Below are 27,555 nucleotides of genomic sequence, written 5' to 3' on the forward strand. Positions count from 1 at the left end.
AATGCACTGCTGGGACAAGGGAGAAAATTAAAAGCATATAAAGTATTTATCAATGAACATCTAACCAAAGAGCCAAGCAAGCATTGTACCTTAAGAAACTGGGAAAAATTCAAAGTACTTGGATGACAAACTGTAAAATCAAACTAAAAGGATCACTGGAGGAAGCTAAACTGCTGGTCATCAAAAATATGGTAGATCTCAAAAAATATACAAAACTAAACAAGGTAACAACTATACACTCACTTATCACACACTGAAGGGAAAGGAAAAGCTATTTTATATTAATATGTGGAATGAAACCTGAATATATGAATCAATGAGTGATCCACCTGCTCCCCATCTTTGTTTGCTGATTAGGTGCTTTACCAGCCCGAGGATCTGCCTGCACAGAATCTTAGCTTGTCCTAGGCCTGTGCCTCTGGACAGACACTGGAGAGGCATATATAATGCATGAGTGTGTGTGTGTTTTCAGGTTGTACTGCAACAGTAGCTTTTTTGGTAAAATTAGTGTAAAAACAAAAAACATTGCACACCCTTGAATATTTAATTATCCTTTCTGGAAAAATGGATCAAATTATTCAATGGAGAGCCTGGAACATTACTGTAGGCCAGTATGAAGGAAGCTAACAGCTAACCAACACATTAATTAAAGTCAGAAAACTATTTGCTGTTATGGAACCTTAAATATTAATTTTAAATAATTTAATCAGCCTGGCTGATTATTTGGAAAGCTGCCAATCTTGTTGGCAATAGCACTTCTCAGAAGATCCCTGGGTTTGCAACACCACTAGCATGAGAAATAAAGAAATAGTGGACTAGTTTGGGGGGAAAAAACAAAACAAACAAACTGACTTTTCTTTATGAATTCATTAATACTTTGCACACCCACAACAGAAAAAACTGAAGTATATTGGCTGAAACATTAATGTTCCTGTATGTGGGAGTGTACAAAATAATAATAAACAAACAAAAAAACAACAATAGTTCCTTTTTTAAAGCATGATTCACCTTTAATAAAGAATGCACATAAAGCTACACATGTGTACATTCCCCTTTGACTACAGCAATTTCCTGTATATTGCACTTTAATGATGTAATGTGCTGTTACTGGTACAGGTAAGAACAAGACAAAGACACACTAAGGCAGACAGTTGATAGTTTAAAAAAAATAATAAAAATTTAAAAAGAAAAGAAAAAAAATGAGGAGGCTTCTCACCATCACACGGCCAGTTCCTGGAAAAAACAAAACAAAACAAAAACAGGAAGTTTGTCTCTTTGCACATACACACAAAAAAACCTGGTATAATCTGAGATTATACACTCACACATTTGCTGAGAAATCTTAGAAAGACTGAGGAATTTACTGAGGTTAAAATTGGATATATACAAGCAAGAAAACCCTCAGGAAAAAGGGGTAAGGAACCATAACACTTCACTTTGCATGGCTCGATGAACCTTGGACCATCTGCCTGCAGCATAAGTCTCAATTAAATAATAACCTTAATACTTGATACATGATTTTAGCCTACAGTGACAATGACATCTAGCCATGGTTATTTAGAAGAACACGTGTGCGAATGAGGTGATAACTGGATCGGGAACAGACTGACAGATGCTCGTTCACCCTGCTACAAATGCAAAGTGAAGTAGTTCCTTGACAAATAAGATTTTTTTAGAGTTGATTCTTGTGCATTTCTGACTTTAACACTAAAAATAATCCTCATTCACCAATTCAACATCCATTTTTTAAACCTACAACAGCCTTCATAATATGCATTTGTAGATATAAAGTGCAAAACTAGTAAGAATAGGACGTGAATAACATGAGCATGTTTTCTGTATAAATTGTACTTTGAGGATTTGTGCAAAAATGTTGCTTGTCACATTTTAACAGACAATTACAGTCAGAAAATTTAAATGTCACTGTTGTTTAAGGACAAACCTTTTATGGTAAGCAAGCTGCTTTACATAAAGAGAGCAGCAACAGTGTCAACAGACACACATGCACACACATTAAGTATTGATGTAGCTGCCATAAGAGGTCCATACTGGTTTGTTATGTTGTCTGAGTCATTAGCAAGAACTGAAACAAATGAGGGCAGTAGTAGTTTGAAAAGGAGGGAAAAAAAGACTAACGTGGAATAACTAATAAAAATTCACAGTTTAAACACATACAATACTCGTTTGTGTGCCATCATTGATACGAGGTTTGCTGATTAGTAAATAGACTTTAAAACACTAACGGTTGTTAAATAATTACAACATAGCACAAAAAAATAAATTAAATAAAAAACCAATGTACAATCAAGCTGTCCAACATTATAAAGGTTGAGTTTAAATGTTGTCACTGGAAAAATTGTAGCATACTCTAAATGATAATTATGTCTAGAGACATTTGTGCTGTGTGTAACTGAAGCCCTTGATCAATAAAACTTGGGGTAGTTAGTGCTACTATTACCGTTTACGCTTCGTTAAAGTATCCGCTCTTCTATTTTCCAAATGGTACAAATGTTTGAAAAAAAAATCCTTTTCAGTTTATGTATTAAACACATCTCAGACAACTACAAGTGTAATTTATAACTTTAGTTCATAAATTCAGAATAACTCAAAATAAAGACCCTTCATGTGGAATAAATATGAACGAACCCTCTGAAGCTACAGAGTAATACCCAAATAACAGTACTGTGGCTTTTTAGGTCAATTTCTTCATATGAACATATAAACACGCACACACACTCACGCACACAAAACGATCACACCTTGTGTTGACTCAACAGTCGGCAGAAAGAGCACATGGAATAAATCTTCACAGTCGTAGGTCTTCTGCTTAGCGCTGTGTGATATTTTGTGGAAGTATAATTGGTGTGCAAGCAATCCCAGCAAAGGATTCTGGAAAATGCAAATCCCTCTCCCACTCATCTGTCTCTGTGTTGTACACCTGAACGATACTTGTAACATTGTTCAGGTGCCAGTTGTAACCTCCGACGATGTAAATCTTCCCGTCTAGAAGGCAGCAGCCCGCTTCAGACTGGCCGGCCCTCATAGGACTGGCTGTGGTCCACTGGTCGTTCTCTGGGATGTAATACTCGACTGCTAGCACATCAAAACAACGGTCAACATGGTCCATGCGGCCGCCCAGGGCGTATACCCGATCCCTGGTGCTGATCATGGTGTGCAGCACTCTGGGTTCATTCATGGGAGCTCTGAAGTCCCATTGGTCTGTCGCCGGATCGTAGCAGTGAAGAGTTTTCTTGTCATCCAATGAGACGCCGTATCCTCCTGAGATATACAGCTTCTCTTGACAGGAAGTCCCCGCATGACCCCAAATCCGGCGTTTTAATGGTTCCACATATGACCACTCATTCTTCTTTGGGCAGTAACACTCTACAGATGACAGGCTGCCAGATCGATTGCGCCCTCCAGTGGCGTACAGCAGTCCATTCAGCACATTTAGCTGAAACTGGATACGAGCCTCCTGCATGAGTGGAATGCGCAGCCATTGGTTCAGATGTGGATCGTAGCGGAAACAGCTGTCCACCGCCCCCTCGCCACTACGATACTGTAAGTGCTGTCCGCCGACGACGTAGACAAAGTTGTCTAGTACGGCAACACAAGCATGGCTGCACCCTGTCTCCATCTCCGTAAGCTCTTTGAACTGACGGGATGCGACATCTGGAAGATAGTACACCTTTGTGGTGACTGTGCGATCGTTGTCGGTGTAGGGAGTCCCACCAAAGGTGATGAGTGACATGACGTCAGAGCGAATGAGTGTCCGTGAGGACTGCATTTCATGCTGTCGGAAGGGAAGGATCTGGTAATTGAAGGCCTCGAGGAGATACTGGCGACACTGAACATCCTCCACCATGATGTCCACTCTCTGAATGCTGTCCACCAACTCTGAAGAGCGCATGAGGGGGAACCGCACGTGGCAGAGGACGCTGCTGGCTTGAGCCCGGCGAGACTCGTCGTACTGGAGCCACCTGATGGCGGCGTGGAAGAGGTCGATCTCACTGCAGTTCTTCAGTTTGTTGCTTTGAAGGAAGAAGGTGAGGCGCTCCATGGGAATGTGCAGGAAATCATCCTCCTCTGCAATCTGGAGGAAGTGGCAAAAGGTGAAGGCATCCACCGACTCCTTCAAGGAGGACAAGCTGAACGTGGTGGCCATCTGGCCGATGTGCAGGCAGGTCTCAACGCTCATCGCTGACTTGAGGAACTCCTCGCAGAGCTCCACGACAGGAACCATTTGGAGGAAGACAGCAGCTCCGAGGACATCCTGAATGCAGTCCAAGTCTAAAGTGACTTCTGCACTGTAGGCAAAGTCGATGATGTGTTTCAGCCCACGGGCAGACAAACCCTTCAGCTCAATGGTATCTTGGTTCGACTCCCTCATGCCTCCCGTGAACATAGCTCTGAAACACAAGGACGTGTAAGTAAACTACGTGATATTTTACGGTCCCTTGGAATTCAAAACTGCATACATTTACTTTACTGTTGAATGGCAATGGAGTCAGAGTCATTGCTCTACGTAAAATAAAATGAATAAATAAATTTAAAAAGGCCCTTTTTTTCTTGAGTTGTTCATTGTTTCAGGTCTGGTGCAGATGAACCAAAAACTAGTGTGCAAAGCAGTAAGCTTACCTTTTCCTGCATTTTTATGTTATTGTACAATTATCTAAATATTAAAATGTTTTAATATGTTTTAAAACTTTCTCAATTTCTGCTTCTCTAATATACGATATCGTTATATCATTTGGCAAATATGAATTCACTGACATACAGGAGACTGAGAATGTATTTTTACATTACCGAGATGTGTATTTAACTTTAAATGGATGTAACTGTTTTTTTTCCCTCCATTCCAGCTAAAAGCTTCCAGTTATGAATGCAAATTGGGCAGTGTGAAGTCTCATGCCTTAGACTAACCTGAAGTAATCACTACAGGCGGCCAGCACTGCTTTATGGACCTGGAAGCGCTCCTCGTTGATGGCCAGCACGACGTCAAGTAGCTGGCCCTGAGCCCGTAACACAGACAAGCCCTGAAGGAGGGTGGAACTGTGGCTCGGGGCTGAGAAAGTACAGCGAAGGGTGCTATTCTTGTTTGCCATACTGTAAAGAGAAAAAGGCCTCAAGTCACTCAAGTGATTGTTCCTTTTTTCACATCTCCCCTGATCTTAGTTTCTGTACTCAGCTTAATTTTTCAGTTACTAAAAGCTATTACCGCCTTTTCAAACATGCTGCATAGTCCAAGAGATCAATAAGTTGCGTCTGGTGAAAGCATTGCTGTGATGAAAATTTAATCTAATCTGCTAGAGTCGGCCAGGGAGAAATGCATTCTGTTCGGTGTCTTTGCATTAGCGAGAATGTGTCTGTACACTGGAGTCATGGTGAGGGGAAGAGATAGTGCTGTGCACTTTACTGCTAGACATAAAAAACTGAAATCTATCTGCCACAATTACAGTGGCTTACTGAGAGCAAGTAAGTATATCTGGTGGACACACCATCATAGGTACATGAAAAAGCATCACTTTGTCAGCACTCAAGGAAAAGGAAGTTCTCCCTGACATCACTGCAAACACATTTATTCAAAGTACATATATAACCTCAGACGAGCGACAAGCTTACATACGTTTTTGCTTGCACTTTTCCCCCCTGATATGCTTCATTTAACAAGATTCAAAAATGGCATCCAAGCACAGCAAGAAGGTTAAAAATGACCAAATGGGGCTAAATGGGAACGATAGGAGTTTTTCAAATCCAACAATTATCCTATATTAAGTCAAAAAATTAAAATTGAGTCAAAGACAAGTGATGAGGTTCAACCTGACAACCAGCTCAACAACCCCACCCCTCCATTAGAGTGGACACAATGATCCAGGCCTTCTCTTCCAACATCAGTGTTTTGTTCAGAAATCAGTTTTCTTGCCCTAATAGGAGAAATTATAATCACCCTGGTGTAAATAAAATCTGTTCAATCCTAAAAAAGTAATTGAGAACTGAGAACTGTGTGTATAAAAATAACCAGTCTTGCAATTTTCATACCCCAGTATTGATCTCGAATATCAAGTGATGCTGATACGATCAAAAAGATTCGTTCCTCTGACTCTCACCTTTATTTTGTCAAAAGCTAACAAATACAATGTAGCCCAAATAGACATTTTCTTGCTTTGGAGGTTGTATTAGCTCATCTCACAAGAGCCAACAAAATAATTTAGAGAATGCAAACGCTGCTGGTTGGTACTGGTAAAAAAATAAAACGGCAAAAAAGTGCAGGTCTGGAATAAACAGCTTAAAACAGTGCGAGGATCCCTGCAGTAGTTGTATGACTGATCCTGTGTATGTGCATGGGAAAATTAATTCCTGACAAATTTCCTATTTGTTTGTAGAAAAGCTCGAGTACCTGGGTATCTGCTGAGCAAATAATATTCATCTCTGTCTGTGCATGTCAAAATAAAAGGAAAACAAAGTGGAAACTGCGCACATGCGCGCACACAAAACAGGTGAAGGGAAGAAAACGGAGAGTCTTCTTTTATATATCTGGACTAACGTGGTTGTTTGCCCGCGTAAAATAATAAAAAATGCAAACGTGTTCCATTTAGCTTTGGCAGTGTTACTCTTAATACTTAATGATGGCGTGTCCTACGGTTATCACGTTGACGTAATTAAGTGCACCTGCATGTCTCCAGTGGGGAAACCTCCTCATTAAAATAAACGAAATGCTTACGGTCTGCATTATGTTTTTGTTTTGTTTTTTTAAATATCAGAATTTTTAAAAACATGCCTAATCTGATTTTGAAGAAGATATTTGAGCCATAACAAAACAGAAACAGACTTTCCGCGGATGTGCTCGCAGTTTTGTGGTGACATTTAAAGCAAACTAGCATCGCTTCAAAGTTGTGACCTATTTATTAGTCTATCATAAAAATTATTAATAAAACTGTTAAAATATAGCAGGTTGTGTTACGGTTGTCTAGCCTCCATTCTGAACTTCTTTTTTCTTTGCTGTATCGATAAAAAGGAGCAGGTAGTCTTGGTGCCTGGAGGCCCGGACACCGCCTCGGTGTTTCCTTGATTTACGCCGCGGCGCTTCGAACCGTTCTGACGGACTCGGATCGAGCTCGAGTCCCGGAGCCGTGGGAACTCCCATCAGGGAAACACCGGACACCCAAGACAACACCGTGGACTCCCCACGCCCTCACCCACCTGTTCTGCGTATCTTTTGGAGCAAATTCCCCACCATCTGACTCCGCCATCTTCTAGCACATAGCAACACGCATAGGGCATTTTCAGCAGAGTTAACAGGATGCCAATGGCACGACTGGCCCGGTCATGGCTTCACAAGTCTGAATAAAGTCGATTGTTCCAGGATGGATGGTAAACAGCTGCCTGTCTGTAGTCCTGTGCCGAACACGGTGGTGACCTCACCTACCGGCTGCTTGCTGTACCTCCTTCCTTTGTGCCGACCACTAGAGGGCGCCACAGTCACGTGCACAGGTGTTTCAGTTGAGATGTCCCGTGTGAAGCATTGATCCTATAGGAGACACAATTAGATTGTAACAGTAAATATCCATAAAATGTGTCTGTCATTCTATTCATACGGTAGGCCTGTATTAAAGTAGCACTTCTTGGTTGCCAGTTAAGTCTATATGTGTAAAATGTTGCGAATATTAAAAAAAAGTATCAATTGCAAAGCCTGTATGTAAACAATACAATAGTATATGAGCTGGGGCCTCCTTTATCAGATTTTTCTGTGCAGTAAATGTGATAGGACTGGAATGCAGAGAGACCAGTTCTGCACACAGACTGTGCTAATATGCAGAGAATGTGGTTTGACATTGTTGAGTTGAAATGAATGAGGCTTTCCAGTGAAAAAGTCTAGCTCATTAAAATGATGTCAAAGCAAAAGACTGTAACTTGTCTAAGACCATATGAAACTAATTCAAGTCATTTTTATTTATATAGCGCCAAATCACACCACAAGGCACTTTATATGATAAGGTAAAGACCCTACAATAATACAGAGAAAACCTGAACTTTCAGAAAGCAAGGCAGCAGTGGGAAAGAAAAACTCCCTTTCAACAGGAAGAAACATCCAGCGTAACCAGGCTCAGAACATCTTTGCTCATGCAGTCATCAGAGTTTGAGTCTGTGTGTGTGTGAATGTTAGACAAGGTGCTTAAACACTTTTTCTATCTAAAATTCAAATGTGTTCTCTGGAGTGACGAATCACAATTCACCATCTGGCAATCCGATGGATGAGTCTGGGTTTGGCAAGGAGAACTGTACCAAGTGTAAAGTTTGGTGGAGGGGGGGATTATGGTGTACAGTTGTCTTTCACGAGGTGGGCTCAGCTCCTTAGTTCCAGTGAGAAGAACTCTTAATACTTCAGCATACCAAGACATTTTTACACCAAGCTTGTGGGAACAGTTTGGGCATGGCCCCTTCTGGATTAGAACATGACTGTGCACGAGCGCACAAAGCAAGGTCCATAAAGATGTAGAAGAACTCAATTGGCCTGCACAGAGTCCTGACCTCAACCTGAGAGAACGCAGCCTGGTCATCCAGCATCAGTCTGACCTCACAAATGTGTTTCTGGAAGAATGGTCCAAAAATTCCCATAAATACTCCTAAACCTTGTGGAAAACCTTCCCAGAAGAGCTGAAGATGTTATATCTGCAAAGGTTGGGCTAACATCATATTAAACCCTATAGACTAACAATGGCATGTCACTCAAGTCCATATGTGTGTGAAAGCAGAGGAGTGAATGCTTGTGTGCACAAGAACAAGTGCAGAGGTATTGGATGCCTGACGTCACCAAAGCAAAAACTGACTGAACCTGCAACATCAAATGTAAGAATAGTTGTGTTGATAAAAACTGAAACTTCAGTTAAACTATGAGCATGACTGTACTTTATTTATACATACACTATGGTATCCTGTGATAGTATTTTAACCACAGGCATTGCTTATCAGATGGCTTTTTTTCTTACCACAGAGATTAAAATCTTCTGCTCTGACCAGACGATTTTAATCTCTGTGGTAAGAAATGAACACACAACAGAACAGAGTGATCATCTTGCTTCTTTTATTCTTAAAATCTGAAGTAGGAAAATCCTTTCTTCTTCCAGTTCTGGGAATGCAAATTGCAGCAAGGTGGGAAACGCAAGTAGGTTGTCATCACTTTTTGAGAATTAAACAGGACACGCTCTACTCTGAACAATGTAACTTTCGATCTGAATGCCACAGAAGTCTCTTTAGTAATGAGTAATGTGGTTTTTGATGAGCTGCCTTTTTTAAGGTCACTGGGTTTTCTTTTTTGCGACCACTTCCTATCATACCATTACCTCTCAACAGGCTCACATTTGTACTGCTCAGCGATCATAAACACAGCTTCTCTGTCTTTCCTGTTAGATTACACTGGCCAACATGAGTTGTTTTTGTTTTATTTTCTTGTCATTGCAAAAACATACTGCAAAAAGTGAATTAACTTTTGCTTTGAATAATAATAATACAAATCTGCTTTCTTTCACAGCAAGTGTATGATGGATAATTAAAGTCAGCACTTAAAGCAAATTGCAACTGACTGAATTATCCTTTGGTAGCTTGTGTCTGACAGTTTCACGTTGTTGCCTCAAGATAACGGCAATGAACTAAAACCACTGAGGCAAATTTGCTTTTTAGAAAGTTTGAAAAAGTCAAACAAGTATTAACAAAGATTTCTTTATTCCACAAATAAAAACAAACAAACATTTATTGACACTGTAAAGTGATAAAGTATGAGAATGTTTAACCCTCCTTCTTTCATGTACTGGCCTCCTTACAGTGGGGGGCACTAATTATTTGATCCCTTGCTGAATTTGCACATGTCGTCCCTTACAAAGAAAATAATTAAAGTCTCTCATTTCTATGGAAGTTTCATTTTAGTGTAGAAAGGTGAAAAAAAAAACACATTACATGAACGTTATAAATTCATTTGTACGTCATTGAGTGAAGTAAGTATTTGATACTGTGACGGAGGTGTGGTCCCTGGCTTAGCTGCAGGGGAGGAGTGGTGCAGTGAGCTCAACGGGGCGGTGCTGGGGAGGCAGGTGAGAGCACAGCTGGTGGCTTTTGGACTGATGACAGTCTTTTTCCCTTTTTAGTGAGGTGGAAGACCAGAGAGGAGGGTTGGAAAAGCTGAGACCAGTGCTGACCAGACTGTGGGTTGTTGCATAAAACCCTAAATAAACTTGTGAGCATAACCAGTGTGTGTGGAGTGCATTCTACAGATACCCTATAACCTAGCCAGAATTCTGACTCCCATGGATTGATTAATTGATTCAATGACAGTAAATCAATCAAGTACAGATACTCCTGATCTCAACTCACTATGTGTATAAACCACACCCAAAGAGCCTTCAGAGGACGTCAGAGACAAGTGTGGGAAATCGAGGAAATAAAATATAAAATGACCATCAATCACCCTTGATCTGGATCCGTGCAAGAGGTTGTCTCGTGGGGTGAGGATGATCAGGAGAAAGGTGACGAATTGGCCCAAAACTACACAGGAAGAGCTTGTTAACCATCAATGCACTACACCACAATGGATTGAAATCTTACAATGCCTGCAAGTTCCCCCTTCTTAAGAAGGCACATGTACATGCCTGTTTTAAAGTTAATATCTGTGAACATCTAAATGATTCAGAGGAGGCCTGGCAGAAAGTGCAGTGCTCACATGAAACTAAAGAGAAATGCTGAGTATGACTCAAATATCACCATCCCGACAGTGAAGCACGGAGGCTGAAACATTATGCTTTGGTGCTGTTTTTCTGCTAAGGGTGCAGGACGGCTTCAGGTCATTAAGGGACCAATGGGCAGGGCCATATACCATAAAATCTTGGATGAGGACCTCCTTCCCTCTGACAAAACACTGAAGATTGGTCATGGATGGGTCTTCCAGCATGGCACCGACCCAAAACATACTGCCAGAGAAGTGGCTAAAGAAGGAGCATATTAAGGTCAGGAAGTGTCCTAGCCGGTCTCCAGACCTGAGTGGAAGGAGCTGAGGCGTCTGTGCCAAGAGGCAGCAAAAAGACCTAAAGCATTTAGAGAGTGTCCATAAAGAGGAGTGGGCCAAAACCTTTCCTGGGATGTGTCTAAACCTAAGAAAAGTTTTAGCGCTGTGCTTCCCAACAAGGGTTTCTTCACTAAGTACTAAGTTATGATTAAATACCTATTTCACTCAGTTGCATACAAAATGAAAGTACCATAAAAATGTCTTTGCAAAGTAAGCAAACTTAAACATTCACAGTGGATCAAATAATCATTTCCCCTACTGTATGTCAATGAACAAACAAGATAGTCCGTTAATGTCAAATTAAAAAAAACAGCAAAATACTTTTGCTGATTAATATATTATTGCTAAGATCCTTCATTCGGTCAGCAAGTGCTTAGGTTCTTTTGTGCTGTGATGCTGAAAAGTCTTTAGTTAAATCCATTTAAGGTAATTCTGTCTTCATGTCAAACACCAAGCCGTTCTTGTATATCAGCATGGCAAGCTCATTGTCCACTTGCTCAAGGTCCGTAATTTCTCCTTTGGAATTCCTCTGCTCCTCATCTGTAGAGCCGGGGCTCGAACAGTCGTCGCTGCATTCTTCCAAGGTACTCCTGTCGTGGTCTACGTCCTCATCAGTCCCATCGTCCCACTCGTCCCTGAGAACGCGGACATCTTCTGCTTCCTCTGAGACAGACTTTCCCTCTGGATAAAGTTTGAGCAGCGTCAGCTCATCGTGCACCTCCTCTTTCTTCTCTAGGATTTCCTGTTTTATCACATTATCAGAGAACAGATTTAGTAAGTATTTGTAATTACATGGGATAAAAGGTTTTATCAGTTGTAGATATGAAAATGTGGGTTAAAGCTCATTGAAAATATTCTGTGGTCAGACAAATTAAAATTTGAAACTCTTTTTGGAAAACATCGAAGCGGTGTCCTAAAAAAGGAGGGGGACCAGTGTGCACATCTGATAAAAGGACCATCAGTGTTGAAAGGTACGTACAGGTTTTATACATACACACCCTTTGTGTACTGTTTTCACTGACGCAATGAGTTGAGCTCATTTTTGTCTCAGTTGCTTATGTTTTGTCTTTTTCAATAGGGCACATGTCACATTCGGCAAAAAAAAATTGACAATGGTCAAAACAGTGGTCCACCCATCACTGGTCATGGTACTGTGGCTGCATACTTCTCTTGCACGCAGTCGACAGTTCTGCTTTTTGGTCAAATGAAAAGTCTGTGGTTCTGCCACATTGGCTTTCAATAGATCGGTCAGAGTATTTGCTGGAAAAATATTTGGCCAAAGCATCCAGTCATTTCAGCAATGCCCACTTAGCAACCACAGACATTCAACTTTCCATCATTTGCAGTTTTACTTCTTGTTACTGTTTCCCAGACATAGTGCTTTGAGTTCTGCCCTCATAGTTATGTTTTTGACCTAGATGATCTTTTTTCTCATGCGTTTTGAGAACTTTACATGCAGTTTACCAAACTCCACATGGACTGTCTCATGCCTTTTATTCAAGAATGGCCTCCGTCCCTATGATTTCAAACTTATTCCATTTAGCAGTTACAAAGGTCAGTGGGGAATCGATTTTATAGTCTAGATCTTGAGAGCATAATATCTCATCACAGTCAGGTCTGCAGTTTCCTGGACCTCTTTGCTTGTTCTTTGTTTAAACTTCAGTAAATTATATATACAGGTGCTTGCCTTTCCAATGTATGTGCAATGATTTTCTTGGCCTGAGAACACTGTGATCAATATTAACCTCCTAAGACCCAGACTCTTCCACGGCATGCATTTTTAATTTCTCTTTGATATTTGGGGTGATTGGGACCTGATGAATGTAAAAACAAAGAATTACCAGATTTATTTTTTTTTTACCTATTTTTTGTTTCTAAGAAAAATGAGAGCCACATATGAGGATATTCGTTTAAAATTTCAATAGAACAGTAGCAGTATGATGTCCTCATAAGCGGATATCAGGCCCTTGAGACTTTTGGTCTAAATAACCCAAAATGTGATGTCCACATATGTGGATGCCGGGTCCTAGGAGGTTAAAGGCTAATTAAAGCAAACTGGATGCATCGAGCAACAATTTGGAGCAGACTTCAGAAACATGAAAAGTTCAGCCCGGCCTCACAAGAGAAAACAACAATAGCTTTTTAAGCAGGTCAAAACCTGCTGTGGTCATGTAAATGAGAACAGCTGCCTTCACAGTACCTGGGGTGGTTTGGACTAGTCATGCTGGTAACTGAGAAAACAGAAGAGGAACTTGTTGCACTTGAGAGAAATCTGCCTCAGGGCTTTCTGACAGAAAGTCCAACCAAACAGTAAAGAAAAAAGAAAACAATGAAAAATAGAAGTCAGTGAATGATGGTCCCATGGAGTGAAAGCCCCCAGACTAACAGACAGTCTATGCTAACTGGTAACACCAGTTACCAGTCTATGCTAACTGGTAACACCGTTGTTAATGGAAGCACGTGGGAAAAAATTAAACTCCAAATGCTACACTGTGTGCTTTGGTGTCATTTTGGTTTTTATCATGCATAAATTTGAGAATCTGAGAAGGAAAAGAGTTGAAACTGCAGTAAAAACTAAAAATAATGACACGTTCTGCAGAAAAACTTGGAAAGTTGCATCCTGTTTTCACTTCTTCTGTTTCTATTACAAAACTGAAGCGGGAACCATCGTTTTGGAGACTACAGCATGCAAAGCGTCCCATAAACGTGAGTATAAAATGGACCAACACATCAACCATAATGCATGGAACATTTTTGTGCATTGGTGTTGCACAGAGCTTTACAGACACCCGTCTACATGTGCTGTGCAGTGGGGGGTAAGTGTGCTTGTCTTTGTGCTTTTGCTGTTACATTTGCTTCGCCTCTCCCATGAAGAGCACAGAAGTATTAACTGATATATTTCTTTGCCGAGTACTGAAAACAATGAAAGCTCTCCAGTGCTTCGAGTGCTGCGGGAGAGTAGAAAAGCACTATATAAAAATCAGTCCATATCCTTCTTCTCATCTTCTTCTTATCTTTTTAAATTTCTAATTTTTTTCCATGCTTGTTGTGAAATCAAAATTTCTTTCCTGTTCAAGCCCAGCTTTAAGCTAGTTTGCATTGCACCTACATGTAGTTGGGCTACACGCTTTTGGCTTTTGAGGGTTGCATGCAAGCATGCCTGCTTTGGTTACTTTGGTCTTTCACTGTGTAGCCAAAGTCCTGTGCATGATGGACACACTGTAGGACTGTAAGTCCTGCACAAGGCTCACCATGAGTTCAGTACTATTATACTTTTACAACTCCACTTGACCGAAGGGCCCCTGCACTGTATTTTAATGTCTACATGGACAGAGTCTCATGCTCACCATCTGATGATGATATCTGCATCAAGTGGACCTTCACAAGTGTGTAAATTTGGAAACCATTCATCCATTTTCTTCACTGCAGCAGACTGTCACAGCATTCAGTTCACTGCAGACGCTGCAGAAATCTATCTACCAGTGTCCCCTCTCCCCTCATGAACAATACCACAAGATACTTAAATTTCTCCCCTTGTGGCAGAAACTCATTCCTAACCCAGAGTGGACCCTTTTCCAGCTGCAGCGGCTTAGCCAAGGAGTGTCACTGTGAATTCTCATCCCAGTTGCTTCACATTCAGCCTCAAACAATCCCAGTGTGAGTGAGAGGACATACCTGATTAAACCATAACAAACCACATCATCTGCAAAGAGCAGAGAAGATATCCCGAGACCACCAAAACAAACACCCTTAACCTCCCCATAAACAGAATCAGTGACATCTGGAGATGCAGACCGACCTCTCACAGTGATTATACAGGGACTGATACCCCATACTCCGACGGACCTCAAAGTGCGCAGTTGAATGCCTTCTCATTAAGATTGCAGGACAAACTCTCACACACACTCAAATATCCCTGAGAGGATGATATTTCAGTAATCAGGGATCAAAAAAGCCAAGCTCTCCACCTCCAATCCACAGAACCACCAAAACACCAACCAATTAGCAAAACTGTTTAAACCCCCAAATTTCTTTGACTATAACTACCTAAATAACCACACTGGGAACGAACATCAAATCCTTAACAGCTGCAAATCCAAGCAATGGCCTTTTACCTGAGTCTTTGATTGATGGGGGATGAAATCTGTAATAACAGGCTTTGGCACAGGAGGAAAAATCTTGACTTTGATCCTAAAGATGAAAAAAAACAGATAAACAAGAACTTCATGAGAAACTTTTACTTTCTTAGACAATTAAGAGACACGTCTGATGATCAGAAGTTACATTGACAGTGGCTGCTGACCATGTTTCACTTGTCTTTCACAAGTACTAAACAAACATACTGTATGCATATTGTAGTCTGCAGGTTTGTTTTTAAAATGGGAAAAAAAGTTTACTTACTTCTTCAAGACAACGGTGCACGTTGTTGAGAATAAAAAGAAGACAAACAGCAAGCCGAAACTCAACCACACTAATACGGGGAGGAGAGGAGAAAATTAGTAATTCTGCTAGACCATATCTGAGTTTTACAAAAAAATTAGCTCCAAGGTTTGAACTAATATAATGAGTTCATTCTTTGAAATATAAAGTTTGAACTCAACTTTATACCACAGCTCTGTGAAAAACTGTTTCACTTTATTACTTCTTAAGATATTCATGTTCAAGCGTGGAGCGTGAATATCTTGAAGGTAGCAATGACAATTTTTCAAAAACTATATATTGAAACGTATTTGATAAATGAAGCTAAAATCTCACAGCAATCATTACATATGGTAAGTTTGTACCATAAAATATTTATGCAAATCAAAGCTGGTTAGAGTTCCTAAGGAAAAAACCTTGCTAACATATATTAGCTTTACTAAAAACAAATTATTTTAACGTGAGAGTTTGCTCTGATACCATTCATTGGTTTTCCTGGCTTGGTGTTGATGATTGCTGTGGCTTCAGGCCCTTCTCCCACTTGTGTCACCCCAGCTAGGGTGATGTTATATTTGCTTCCAGCTTTCAAGTTTTCCAGGTGGTATCTAGTCTCTGAAGCTGGTATGTTGTCGCACGCTAACAGCCCCCCCCCCCCCAAAAAAAGCAGGGAAAAAAAAGACAAACAATTTCGTTATTACAGTTTGGAAATTTATGTTTCTCAATGTCAGTTAGTGTTTCCTTTTGCAGAACTTAGAAGCAGTTAGAGTTCAAAGAAGTGATTTTCACACCTTCGGGCTCATCCTGTGAACTGATTTTTACCCAGCACAGGCGGTAATGTGTCAGGAAGCCTTGCTGGTACGCAAGAGGAATCGCTTTCCAGGACAGGTCAGCAGAAATGTCTGTTTCGTCAAATGTGGCGACCTCCTGAGGTTCCTTCAGTGGTACTAAAATTTAAAAAAAGAATTAAAATAATAATCCTTTTGCAGAAGGAAACAAAATGTATTGTGCTCAGTGATTTTGATTTGCACTCGATGAGTGTGTGGTGCACGTCGTTTTTTTTGTTCAGCTTAATGTTAACTGCCTAGAGAACTGGTCTAAACTTGGATTCAGTAATATATCGTAATTAGCATGTTAGCTTCTCACTTTAGCAAATCTTGGGAACTAAATTTTACGCATGCTAACTGGCCCACAACTCACAATTAATATGTACTTGAGCAGGTAAAGGGCACTACGGTACTTAAAGTAGCAGAACCTAGTCCAGACCAACTGAAACACCCACAGATCACAACACTGGCCCCACAGGTTGGTGCATCATTACATTTTATTACCTAATCGCCCATCAGACCACATGACCTTTACTTCAATCTTTCTGCTGCAAACTAAAGCACTGTCTCACTAATAAGTGGTTTTCTTAAGATTGCACAGCTGTTTAGTACACCTCCCTTTACCCCATTTACACTGTGTGTTAATGTTCTTACTTTCACTGCTAATCTTAGCCTTGTGTTCTACTGTTGATTGTTTATGATTTAAAGTGATATCTGATCACAGTCATCACGATAGTTTACCTTTGCTAGCTAAAACATATTAATCATTGCAGTAATTATTCTACTGAAAGGCTTTTACCTATTTGCTTAATTAAATCAGTCAATTCAATACTTAAGTGATGCTGTTGTTCAAACTGACCAAGGTCTGTATCTGCTGCCGTAATTATGATGGCTAGGAGCTGAGAGCTTGCTGAAGGTTGCAAAATTTGAGAAGAGTCCAACTTTTCAATTTTGCAATGTGAACACAAAACAATCAAAAGCCCCCTCCCTCTAAATACCTTTTCTACCCACAGCGATATAGAAAATGTATTATTATTAGTGATAATTCCTGGCGATGATGGGTGATTCCCTTTGCTTTTGAACTACGTGTCTCTGTTCTTCTTTAATCCCTAGTGTGAATAAAAATGTATCTTCCCCTCTGTTTTTGAGTACTGCACCTTGAAAGAGTTTACAGCCCAAACAACACCTGAATTCTCTACAAACGTGAGATCTTAGAAAGCCTCACTATCTGGGGCATCTCTGACGAAATGCTATATGCATGGTTTGTTGGCATTGCAGCTGAAGGTGCAGCTGCCTTGACAGGCTGATAGAGAAGAGCAGCCATTGAGTCTTTCACTGCATCAACCAGAATAATTAAAAACATTCATGTCACTGTCAAACACATTACGGAGTTGAGATATTTTTACATAGTCATTGACTCTCAGTCTCCAAAAGTTTGCAGATTATCTCAGTAAAGTGAGCGGGGTCATCTCCCTGCCTATCCTGAGGTTTGTGGGTAATCTTTTAGTTTGCAGTCTGTCTTCAAAGAAGACTGAATCTACTGCAGCACAATATTTATTCATGCTTTTATGCTGAGAGCTTTTTGTGCTGTTGCATTTGATGCATGACTTCATTATTTCATATTAAATACTGAGATTAAATAGCAAATAGCGTTAAGATTGAAAAAAAAAATAGGATTTAATTGTGGTATTAATGTTGTGTTTGAATAAATCACCGACGCCTGAAGAGGTCATTTTGAGCTGGAGAATGACGGGCGTATTCATTTAATGAAAACGTTTTATCATTCTTACAAGTCGTGCCCATCTAACGGCCACCTGGGGGCTTTCTGTGTGCCGTTTGCATGCTCACACTGTGTGGGTACTTAGGCGTGCGTTAGGTTAACTAGTGTGTAATCGGTGCAAACTGATTGTCTGTTTCTTGGTCCAGCGATATACTGGCGACCTGAGTAGGGTGTACCCTGCGCCCAGCCCTAACAATCCTCAACTGGCTAAGAAAATAAACTGATGGATGAATGAATGGAAAAATATTGCAATATTTTTGCTGTTCACTGATGTTTAAGGTCGGACATGTGTAGCTGAAAACAAGCTGTGTTTTTCACAAATCCTGCCGTGACTGAGTAATTTTATTCATGAATCCCCCTTTCAGCAGTCATCTTTGAATATTTTTTTCTTTCTGAGATGTTTATCTTTTTGTCGGTATTGGTTTGACCATTTTATCTCACCACATGACAGAGAAATATCACACAGTAAAAAATGTGCCAGCCGGCCTCGCTCTCCCCTTTAGTTAATCTATACGTGCATGCATGTGCTCTTTAATGTGGTTGACTTGTTGCAGTCCTCCTAGCTGGTAGGGAAAGTCTGTAGAAACCTTGCACATGTATGCTTTCATGAAAGCACTTACCACCTTCTTTTTGATAAAAGAAGCACATTTTAACTGTCTGTGGTCTCCCATGTTGACATCTGTGTTCAAAGTAGAGGTAACGGATGTAGTCCTTCAGGTCTGTAACAGAAACACAAAGGCTGCTTTGGTCTACGGTGTTTTTAATGCCATCATTTTGAAAACAAGGTGGCATAAACATAAGATGAATGAGAGTAAAATCTTAATCGTTTCATGAACAAAGGGAACAAACTTAAACATGCTTAATAGACAACTTACTCTTTCTTACTTCTTTTTTCTTCTTTTTACCCATCTTTCCTGTTAAGGTTATCACATTTTTTGGCACTGGACTTGCATCTTGAAGCTCGTACCACTCAAGACAAGTTCTCCTGTTTATTTCTTTATCTGCCAAAGTTTTGTTGCAAGCTGCCAGAGAGAAATTCAGCTTTGTGGTCTACTTGAACATAAATATACACAATATTGATATCTATGCATTTTACACGCCTACCTTCTAAATCTGATGCAGGTTCAGCTGGTACTTGCAGGATTGCCGGAGGAGACACGCTCACATCATTTTTGGCAATAACAGAGATGTTGGCAGCCGAGTACGACACAAATGTGTAAATAGTATGGTCGTTGTGATATACGGTCTTGGTGCAAATACACTGCGAAGAATTCGATGTCACATTTCTCACTGCTGCTCCTACTGGCATTGGCTGAAGAACAAGAGGGCGCTTTGTTGAGACAAATGCAGCTTGACCGACTAGACAAGAAAATACTGTATTCAACTGTTTCAACACTGTCCAGGGAGTAGTGGATGAAAATGAAAATGTAAAAAAAAAAGTGGTAGAAACTGATGGATGAAGTGCCGTTTACACCCAAGTATTTTCACAAATTCAGTTCCATCCACCGCTCCTGCTCTTTTTGGGGCGATCGTGGCTCAAGAGTTGGGAGTTCGCCTTGTAATCGGAAGGTTGCCGGTTCGAGCCCCGGCTTGGACAGCTTTGGTCATTGTGTCCTTAGGTGAGACACTTCACCCGTTGCCTACTGGTGGTGCCAGTGTCCGGCAGCCTCGCCTCTGTCAGTGCACCCCAGGGTGGTTACAATGTAGCTTGCCATCACATGTGTGTGAATGGGTGAATGACTGGGCGTGTAAAGCGCTTTGGGGTCCATAGGGACTAGTAAAGCGCTATATAAATACAGACCATTTATCGTGAGTTGACTTACCATCCACGTTAGTGTCACCTTTCGAGTGCCATTGAAATGTGTTATTGTCATGGTAACATTAGGCTCATGTACAAGTTCTGTAATGAAAACAAAAAAGACTTTTTTTGAGATGCATGAATTTACCATCCTATAAGAAGAATGCTAGAGTGGACTGAACAGGGCAGAAGTTACTTGGCATCATTGCTCTGTTTTATGACACAATTTTAAAAAAGAAAGCTATGAGACAGATGGCCTCACATTCCTGACTACAGTACGTTGGTATACACGGAAGTTTATGGTTGACTCAATGAGTGCAAGACGGCAAGGCCCTGTGGTTTCTGAACAAGCCCAAATCATCGCCCTCCCACCGCCGTGCTCGACAGTTGATGTGTTGTTTTTGGTTTTCACCATATGTGTTGCTGTGCATTAGAGGCAAACATCTGTGCCATGCTGTCTGTACTTCTGGTACTCCAGAAGTCTTGTGGTTTGTGACGCAACTTGATGCAACTTTCAAAACCCAAGTTGTGCTGCCCTGTTTTTTTTGAACCTGTAGAAGATGCTTACTGTAGCTGCCTCCACCAGTGTATGAATGCGAGAGTGAATGAATAGTGGCATTGTAAAGCGCTTTGGGTGCCTTGAAAAGCGCTATATAAATCCAATCTATTATTATTATTATTATTATTATTATTATTATTACTCCTGGTAGCACTTCAAAACAAGCCATACTTGTCTAGTCTTTTTCTACTTGTACTGTCATGGACTTTAACATTTAATATGCTGACTGAGGGCTATGTTTTTTGACGATTTCTGGGACGTTCACTGGGAAGACTGTGGCAAACACTGGCTGTTGATCTGAGATTACATTTACCAACTTTTGTTTTTTTAGACCTGTTAAGGTCAGAATGATTATTTTTATATCCTGAAACCATCAATTTGAAAGAGGATGTAGTTTTTTTTTCTCCATGCGATAAAAGGCAAACATTTCAATTGCATCCTGTGCAGCATCATTAAATTGTAGTGTAAATATGCATTTCATTCACATTGAGATTCACATTTTCTTTTAAAATCATCACTTCGGTTGTGTATATAACACTAGCTCACCTGCAGGAACCACAACCTGAGACCAGGCACTCCACAGTGGTTTCTTGACCATAGTGGATCGGTGTCTGATCTGAACCTGGTACGCTGAACTCTTCCGAAGGTTTACAACAAAGACCTGGTCTGTTCAGATTGAAGAAAAAGAGAGTTTAGCTCATTCAACTAAGTTTCACTTGGCTAAATGTTGTCCAGAAATACTTGTCGCTGTGCTCATAAATGCATTACTTTGTCCTTAAACAGATGACTGTCTCTGTGGGGGATTTTTAGGGTCTAGGAGGGCTTCACACACACACTAACAGGTGTTACAAAGGTAAACAAATGCCTCACTTGCAATCTTCAGACATTTTAACTCCTATAAGACATATTTGTACTCACGCTGATCTTTATTGTTGTTAATGGTGGTACTTATTATTCTCTGTAACAGCAAATGAAATTAGGTTAAATAATGATTTGTTTAAAAAAGGCCAAAAATTTACATCTGGTGACAAAACACTGACTCACTTTTCCCCACGGTTCTGTGGGGTGCTCGTCTCGTCTGAACCAAACTTCTGCTAGAGCTGGATACTTCTCTGTAGCTATCCAGCTCAAGCTGAGGTTGTTTTTCAACCAGGATGCTGAAATATTTTGTGGTGCTTCATATTTTACTGTTGAATGAAAGCGAAACTTTGCTTAATACACATTTCAACTGCAAAGCAAGATTAAAATGTGGGCTGTGTCAGTTTGGTGAATCAAAATGGATAATCGTGTAATTAAAAAAAGGGTGTCCATTACCTATGTCCTGGAGTATGACAGACGTCTTTGGTGATTTGCATGTGGAGTTTCCTATGTGAGCTTCCACCCAAATCATAACGCTGCGCGACTGAATGAGTTGTTCCTCAACAACATTATGGAAAGTTTCCTTAATGTTCCCAAATTTTGTCTCACTACATAGAAAAACATAAAAGCATTACTGCCCCGGGAGCAGCGGAGAAAGAAACACTTAAACTCAGCATTAAACTCGTGAGTACATTAACCCTTTCTCGTCCAGTTTCACTCGTTTGTTTTCCATTGTCTGTTTTCATAGCTTCTTATTTTAGAAAGTACACCTCTTTACATTCTTGCTTGAACTTAAATGATATGATTGACACCTGTATCACCTGTATCTCTCAGGTAAATATGACTTTAATAGTCAGTTCATTGAGGTTTGCAGGCATGTTTATGCGCAGCTCTCTTAAGGTCCCTGAGGTTAGGTCATTGACTGGGTCATTGAAAACCCTTAACTCCCTTCAGTCATTCTGTTGGAGATCTGCTGCTGTGCTTGAGATCATTGTCCTGTCGCATGACACAGTTCAGCCAGGCTTTAGCTGTCAGACAGATGGCCTCACATTTGACCAGAGATGGGCAGTTACAAGTAATGTGTTACTGTAATCTGATTACTTTTTTCAAGAAACAAGTAAGTAAGGGATTACTATTGCAAAAAATTAATTCGATTACTGTTACTTTCCTGTAAGCACACTGCATTACTAAAATGTGATTTTGTTTGTGAGAGTGTCTCATGACACTGACGTACGAGTGTGCGACATCTGTGGTAGATTAACAATGGATAATATGGAGTGCGCGAGAGAGAACGACCATGCGCCGTTTAAAACTTGGAAGTATGACGTGACTTTGAGTTTGATTCTGTAAAAAGTGACAAAAACATTAGCGTCTGCTGTACACTCTGCATGGGAAGAAAACTCCTTCCCATGCAGCATAAAAACCCTAACTTCAAATCTGAACAATCACCTAGCACGCTGTCATTGGAATGTGAAATTCCCAGAGAAACCCCCGGTATTCTGGGAATCCATCCTACCTCAAAAACCATCCTACTGGTTGTTTCTGTGCGTGTGCTGCGCATGCGCACAATACAAAATTAAGTGGCAAGCCGTCTTATCTTTGTGAGTATGAGCTACAAGTATACTTGGAGGGGTGAAATTAAGTGCCAAACCGTCTCGCCTTTATGAATATGAGCTAGAAGCATACTCTGATTGGTAGTTAATTTATGTGGCAAACCGTCCTACATACTTAAATTTTTGCTGGAATTATTGTGTGACAGCAGAAATGTGCATATACTATGTACGGTAGGACGGTTTGCCAAAGTAAGATGTTTTGTCAGAAAACCGGATCCCTCCACTGACACGACTGCTGCAGCACCAAATGTCCACCGGCCCCACTCCTGCTAAAGCAGGTGAAAATAGATTTAGGAGTGACATGACTCAGTGCCCATGACTTTTTGATTTTATTTAATTTTTGCTGTGTTTTACTTGCATCTTTACTTGTAAACACAAAAAATGATTTTATTTTATATGATGGAATATGCAGAAAATAGGTTTAAATGTTAAAGAATTTATTCAAGTCAAAGACTGTTGCATATCATTTAATTTTTGCTTGATTCAATGTGCATAAAGTTAAAAGATTAAAACTAATAAAACGAGTTCTAAAAAGAGACTTTTTCATTTGATTCAATTTTATATGATGGATTATGCAGAAAAAATAGAATTGGGCTTAAGTGTCTATTGCTTTATTGTGTATTCAGGTTGTGTATCATGTTGTTTAAAAGTAATTAAGTAATAAAGTAACTAATTACTTTTAAAAATAAGTAATCAGTGAAGTAATAGGATTACTTTCTTGGAGAAGTAATCAGTAATTGGTAACTAATTACTATTTTCACATAACTTGACCAACACTGCACTTGACTCTAGGATACTTTGGTAAACCGAGGAGTTTGTGGTCAATTGCCAGGTGTCCAGGCCCTATGGCTGCAAAACAAGTGCAAGTCATCATCAGTCCTGCACTGGGCTCTACAGCTCGTTTGGTTTTCAGGTGGCACATTATGACCAAACAACTCTACTTTGGTGTGGTCTGTCCAAAGAACATGGTCACAGAAGTCTTGTGGTTTGTTGCAGCTTTGAAAGCCTAAGCTTTGCTGAACCTGGTACGCTAAACCCTTCCGAAGAGCCACAACAATGACCTGGTCTGTTCAAAATGAAAGAGTGTTTAGTACGTGGCTAAATATTGTGTGTTCATTACTGTGTAAAGTATCTCTGATCATCAGACATTTTTTGTTGCTGTGCTCATTAATGCGTTATTTTGTTCTTAAACAGTTGACTAGGTCTCGACAGTCTCTGTGGGGGATTTTTAGGGTCATGGACAGCTTTAAACAGGTGGTACACATTATAAGTTATAAGCTTCCATAAGTAAATGCCTCACTTGCAATCATCTTCACACATTTTAACTTCTAGTTTCAGAACAAACGATAATTTAGCTCACCTGGTGACCTGGTCACCCTGGTGACCCTTCCAAACAAGCGACACCTGCATACATTTCTAACGCGGGACAACTTGTGTGCAGTTTCTCAAAGCATTGCATGGACTGACCTTGGAGGGAATTTGTTGGGACGTTCACGCCTAAAAGACTAGTGTGTATCAATACCACTAGATCACCAAAATGCTGAAATGTTGGATTTTGCAGAGGTGCTCGCACATGCTAATGATCAGTTAATCGAGGGCATTTATTATAGGGTACTAGCTACCCTCTTATTTCCAATGGAAGCAGAAAGTATTTGGTATTTAACAGGACTGTGAAAACCTTCTCTTTCACATGACAGTATCCCCTCTCTATGCTAATCCTGAAATCTGGTATTCTTCCAGTTTCAAAGCCATTCATCAGGTTTTTCTCTTTTTCATAACTCTGATCATGAAAAGACTTAATCGGTCATGTAGGCTCTCCTTCCATTTTAGTAGAAGTAACTGTTCTTGAAGATCTATCAATATGTAGTTTGGCAGTGCAGTTTCACTCATGATGACAGAACAATGCAGACACACAAAATTTCCTATGTTGCAAAAGTGCTTTTGTGCATTTTTTTTCTAATCTGAGGCGTAAAATAAAAGTTGCATAATACTTCTATTCCTCTCACATCTGCACACTTGCTTGTTCTGAGGTGAATGCAAATGGGAGCGCAAACTGTGCTACTAACGTTAAACGTCTCAGCTGCCAGCAGTGCACACCTCTTTGTTTTTTTGGTTGCAAGAGTGAAGGCATGAGTCTCCCAGGGTAACTGTTTTTCATTGTTGCTGTTGCAGTTTGCGCATGATGCACAGAAGCCAAGCAATGCACTGCAAGTATTTAAGTCACTAATAAAGTGTCAATGGAAAATTGTACTTAAGTAGTCAGTATAAGCTTTTAATGATATAAGTTTACATGTGATAGAATACTGCATGATGACCTTTTTATGACTTAGACTGTTGTCGACTACAAGACTTGTTTTGCTTTATAAATTCTTTCCCACAGCGATAATAGCTGAACAAGCAATTTCACTGGAGAGCTGGACACTTTTATCTGCGCTCCCTAACAAGAAGAGGGGCCGCGTCCTTCAGAATCACACACACATACACTTGCATACGCACATACTTTCCTCTGTCTATGAGCAGACGTATTCACTGTTGTATTATTTTTGTATATAAATAAAGACAAGTGCAAGAACAGAGCGCACATCACAGGGCCCCCACTCTGGTGTGAGCACTCTGTGACCACCCTTGCAAGTAAAAACTGCAGCGTGTGTCTTTCTACTCTCTGACTCTCAGCTGAAGACGTGTCTTTTAGAATAAATCTCTTGACATAAAGTAAAATGTAAAAACTGAATACAGGTGTTTCTAATGTTTGCAGTCATGAAAACACCAGCTAACAGTGTGTAAACACAGGCTGTCAGACTTAAAATGACAGAATAAGTTTACTATATTTAAAATGCGCTCATCATAAAATAGAAGCTGAATCTGTGACCTTAAATTGTTTTCTCTGGGCTTCGCTGTTGTGGAAATAAAAAATGAAAAACAAAGAGGACATAGCACTGACATGACCTCATTTGCTTTATTTTGATTACATGTTATGAAAGCTGCCCTACATAGCTGACCTAAACTGTTTGAAGGAGTACAGCCTCTCAGATCATAAATTCATTTTGTTCCAGTGTCATGTGAAAATCTCACGATTTCTGGGCTGGCTGAAACCCTCACGGTTTCTCACATTCTAACATAACACCTCTGGCTTGCAGCACAGTCGCAGGTGTTGCAGAGTGGTATCAAGATCCCACCTATCCCCTGGCTTTCACTATGAAACATCAAACGACCCAACCAGTTGTTCACTGTAAGAAGCTGGATGTCCAGAAAGCAAATGTCAGAAATATACAAGATTGTGGCAACTGGGCTTCATGGGCCCATTTTTAAAAGAATGTCACACAAAGGTTTACAGTTTATGTGTAGAATCAAGTATTTTTCACAGACTGAACATCTTTATGGACACATCAGTAACAAAGAGCTGAAACTGAGCAATACTCACTTAAAGTAAAGCTCAAACGTCATGTCGCTTTGAGTCGTGTTCATGCTCCACTCGCACGTGTAAACAGTAGCTTCAGCTTTTCGTCTGAAGCACTGAGGACTCGAGGGAGCCTCGCATGCAAAACCTAAGAAGAAACATATTTGAAAATGATGTAAACTGATGTCATCGGGTGGACCTTTGATTTGTCTGGGTTATCTTTGCCACGTTACCCCACACATCACTTTAGAGAAAACAGCTTCAAATGTCCCATTTCAAGCTGGAATTTTCTTGTACTATTTACATTTTTTTTGAAATACACCTGTAAGTGAACACTTTCTTTCACTCTTCTCACTGTTTTGTTGTCCTACATCTAACGTCTAAATCATTATTTGTCACTTTACCTCACCTTTACAAGTGCAAAATTCACACTTACATTCTATTTGAATGAGTTAATTGGTCAAATACATTTTAAACCTAAAAGCCAACACTTCAGAAACGCTGCACACTGCGGATGTGAACTGCAAAGTGTGGAAACCACACACTGCTGATAAGATAACCAAAATTTTGTGGCTGATGTTTTTACTAAATTGTGCTATCACTTTCATGCATGTAATTAGCATTCTTGAAGGTGATTTGATATAATCAGAATGAAGTTAATCTCAAATCCAAAGCACAAAGCCACTTAAATGAAGGTAAACTTTTTAAGGTCATCAAAGAAGAAAGGTTTTCATAGTTGTATCTACCTTTGCTGAGAGTCGTGAGGAACATAAACATAACATATCCATGTAGTGAGCTCCTGTTCTTAAAAAGTTCCATGAGGTATCGTGGAAAGTCTAGAAAGGTGATCGTTCTACAGTTTGCGAGAGTCCATGTAGATAACCTGCCTTCACTTGTATTTCTCCGAAATGTCACAGAATGTCTCGGCTTGTTTCACTTCATATGAAGAGCAACAAAACCACAAGCGTCAGGGGTGGGGGAAGGTTGTGCTCGTCACAATGGCAGTCATACACAAAATACTGTATACTGTATGACTCACTGAAATCATTTGTTGATTTTTACATTTTTTATTTTCCTGCCACCGTTTTCTGCTGTCTCCAGACTGCACATCAAAGAAAAACTAGTGGAAAGTCTAGAAACTAGAGCAACTGATTCACCACACCTACATTCAGTGTCTTGAATCAGGTGAGAGGGAACCTTTCTGAATTTTACGTGTGAGGTCTAAACCCACGTCGACGTGTAGAAGTGTGCAGT

General features: G+C 40.2%; 2 protein-coding genes across 4 annotated transcripts; both read right to left on the reverse strand.

Moving 5' to 3' along the window:
* Positions 1-831: 831 nt before the first annotated feature.
* On the reverse strand, positions 832-7,489 carry klhl26 (kelch-like family member 26). 3 transcript variants are annotated; one of them, XR_015124948.1, is made up of 4 exons: positions 7,201-7,489; positions 4,924-5,106; positions 2,760-4,409; positions 832-1,233 (listed from the first exon to the last, which is right to left on the reverse strand). XR_015124948.1 is itself a non-coding variant. In XM_086263192.1 (3 exons), exons 1-3 carry the CDS (start codon positions 7,248-7,250, stop codon positions 2,828-2,830), a joined length of 1,815 nt encoding a protein of 604 aa, XP_086119318.1. In that variant the 5' UTR covers positions 7,251-7,489; the 3' UTR covers positions 841-2,827. The 3 variants fall into 3 exon arrangements, 2 of the variants coding, with proteins under 2 accessions (XP_086119318.1, XP_086119319.1); XM_086263192.1 differs by having other exon boundaries at positions 841-4,409; XM_086263193.1 differs by lacking the exon at positions 4,924-5,106 and having other exon boundaries at positions 841-4,409.
* Positions 7,490-9,460: 1,971 nt separating this feature from the next.
* On the reverse strand, positions 9,461-27,201 carry il12rb1 (interleukin 12 receptor subunit beta 1). Its single transcript, XM_086263194.1, has 15 exons — positions 27,048-27,201; positions 26,326-26,449; positions 21,748-21,899; positions 21,478-21,620; positions 21,352-21,391; positions 20,980-21,099; positions 19,900-19,976; positions 19,181-19,388; positions 18,952-19,098; positions 18,697-18,795; positions 16,261-16,416; positions 15,953-16,108; positions 15,455-15,524; positions 15,169-15,244; positions 9,461-11,795 (listed from the first exon to the last, which is right to left on the reverse strand). Exons 1-15 carry the CDS (start codon positions 27,118-27,120, stop codon positions 11,475-11,477), a joined length of 1,962 nt encoding a protein of 653 aa, XP_086119320.1. The 5' UTR covers positions 27,121-27,201; the 3' UTR covers positions 9,461-11,474.
* Positions 27,202-27,555: the final 354 nt, after the last annotated feature.

Source organism: Aulonocara sp. 'chitande type north' Nkhata Bay, linkage group LG15, assembly GCF_057382095.1.
Source record: "Aulonocara sp. 'chitande type north' Nkhata Bay isolate Kocher_YH1m ecotype deep benthic linkage group LG15, A_spYH_male_GT1.1, whole genome shotgun sequence".
Taxonomy (NCBI): domain Eukaryota; kingdom Metazoa; phylum Chordata; class Actinopteri; order Cichliformes; family Cichlidae; genus Aulonocara; species Aulonocara sp. 'chitande type north' Nkhata Bay.

Bases quoted from the DNA above. Each gene is read 5' to 3' on its own strand.
- klhl26 (XM_086263192.1), bottom strand. From the start codon at position 7,250: ATGGCGGAGTCAGATGGTGGGGAATTTGCTCCAAAAGATACGCAGAAC. The intron at 5,107-7,200 runs GTGGGTGAGGGC...TTCTCTTTACAG, and splicing joins CCAAAAGATACGCAGAACAG to TATGGCAAACAAGAATAGCA. The intron at 4,410-4,923 runs GTTAGTCTAAGG...CTTGTGTTTCAG, and splicing joins GCCTGTAGTGATTACTTCAG to AGCTATGTTCACGGGAGGCA.
- il12rb1 (XM_086263194.1), bottom strand. From the start codon at position 27,120: ATGGAACTTTTTAAGAACAGGAGCTCACTACATGGATATGTTATGTTT. The intron at 16,417-18,696 runs GTAAGTGCTTTC...TTTAAATTTTAG, and splicing joins CTTTTATCAAAAAGAAGGTG to TACCACTGAAGGAACCTCAG. The intron at 11,796-15,168 runs GTAAAAGGCCAT...GTGATAAAACAG, and splicing joins CCCATCAATCAAAGACTCAG to GAAATCCTAGAGAAGAAAGA.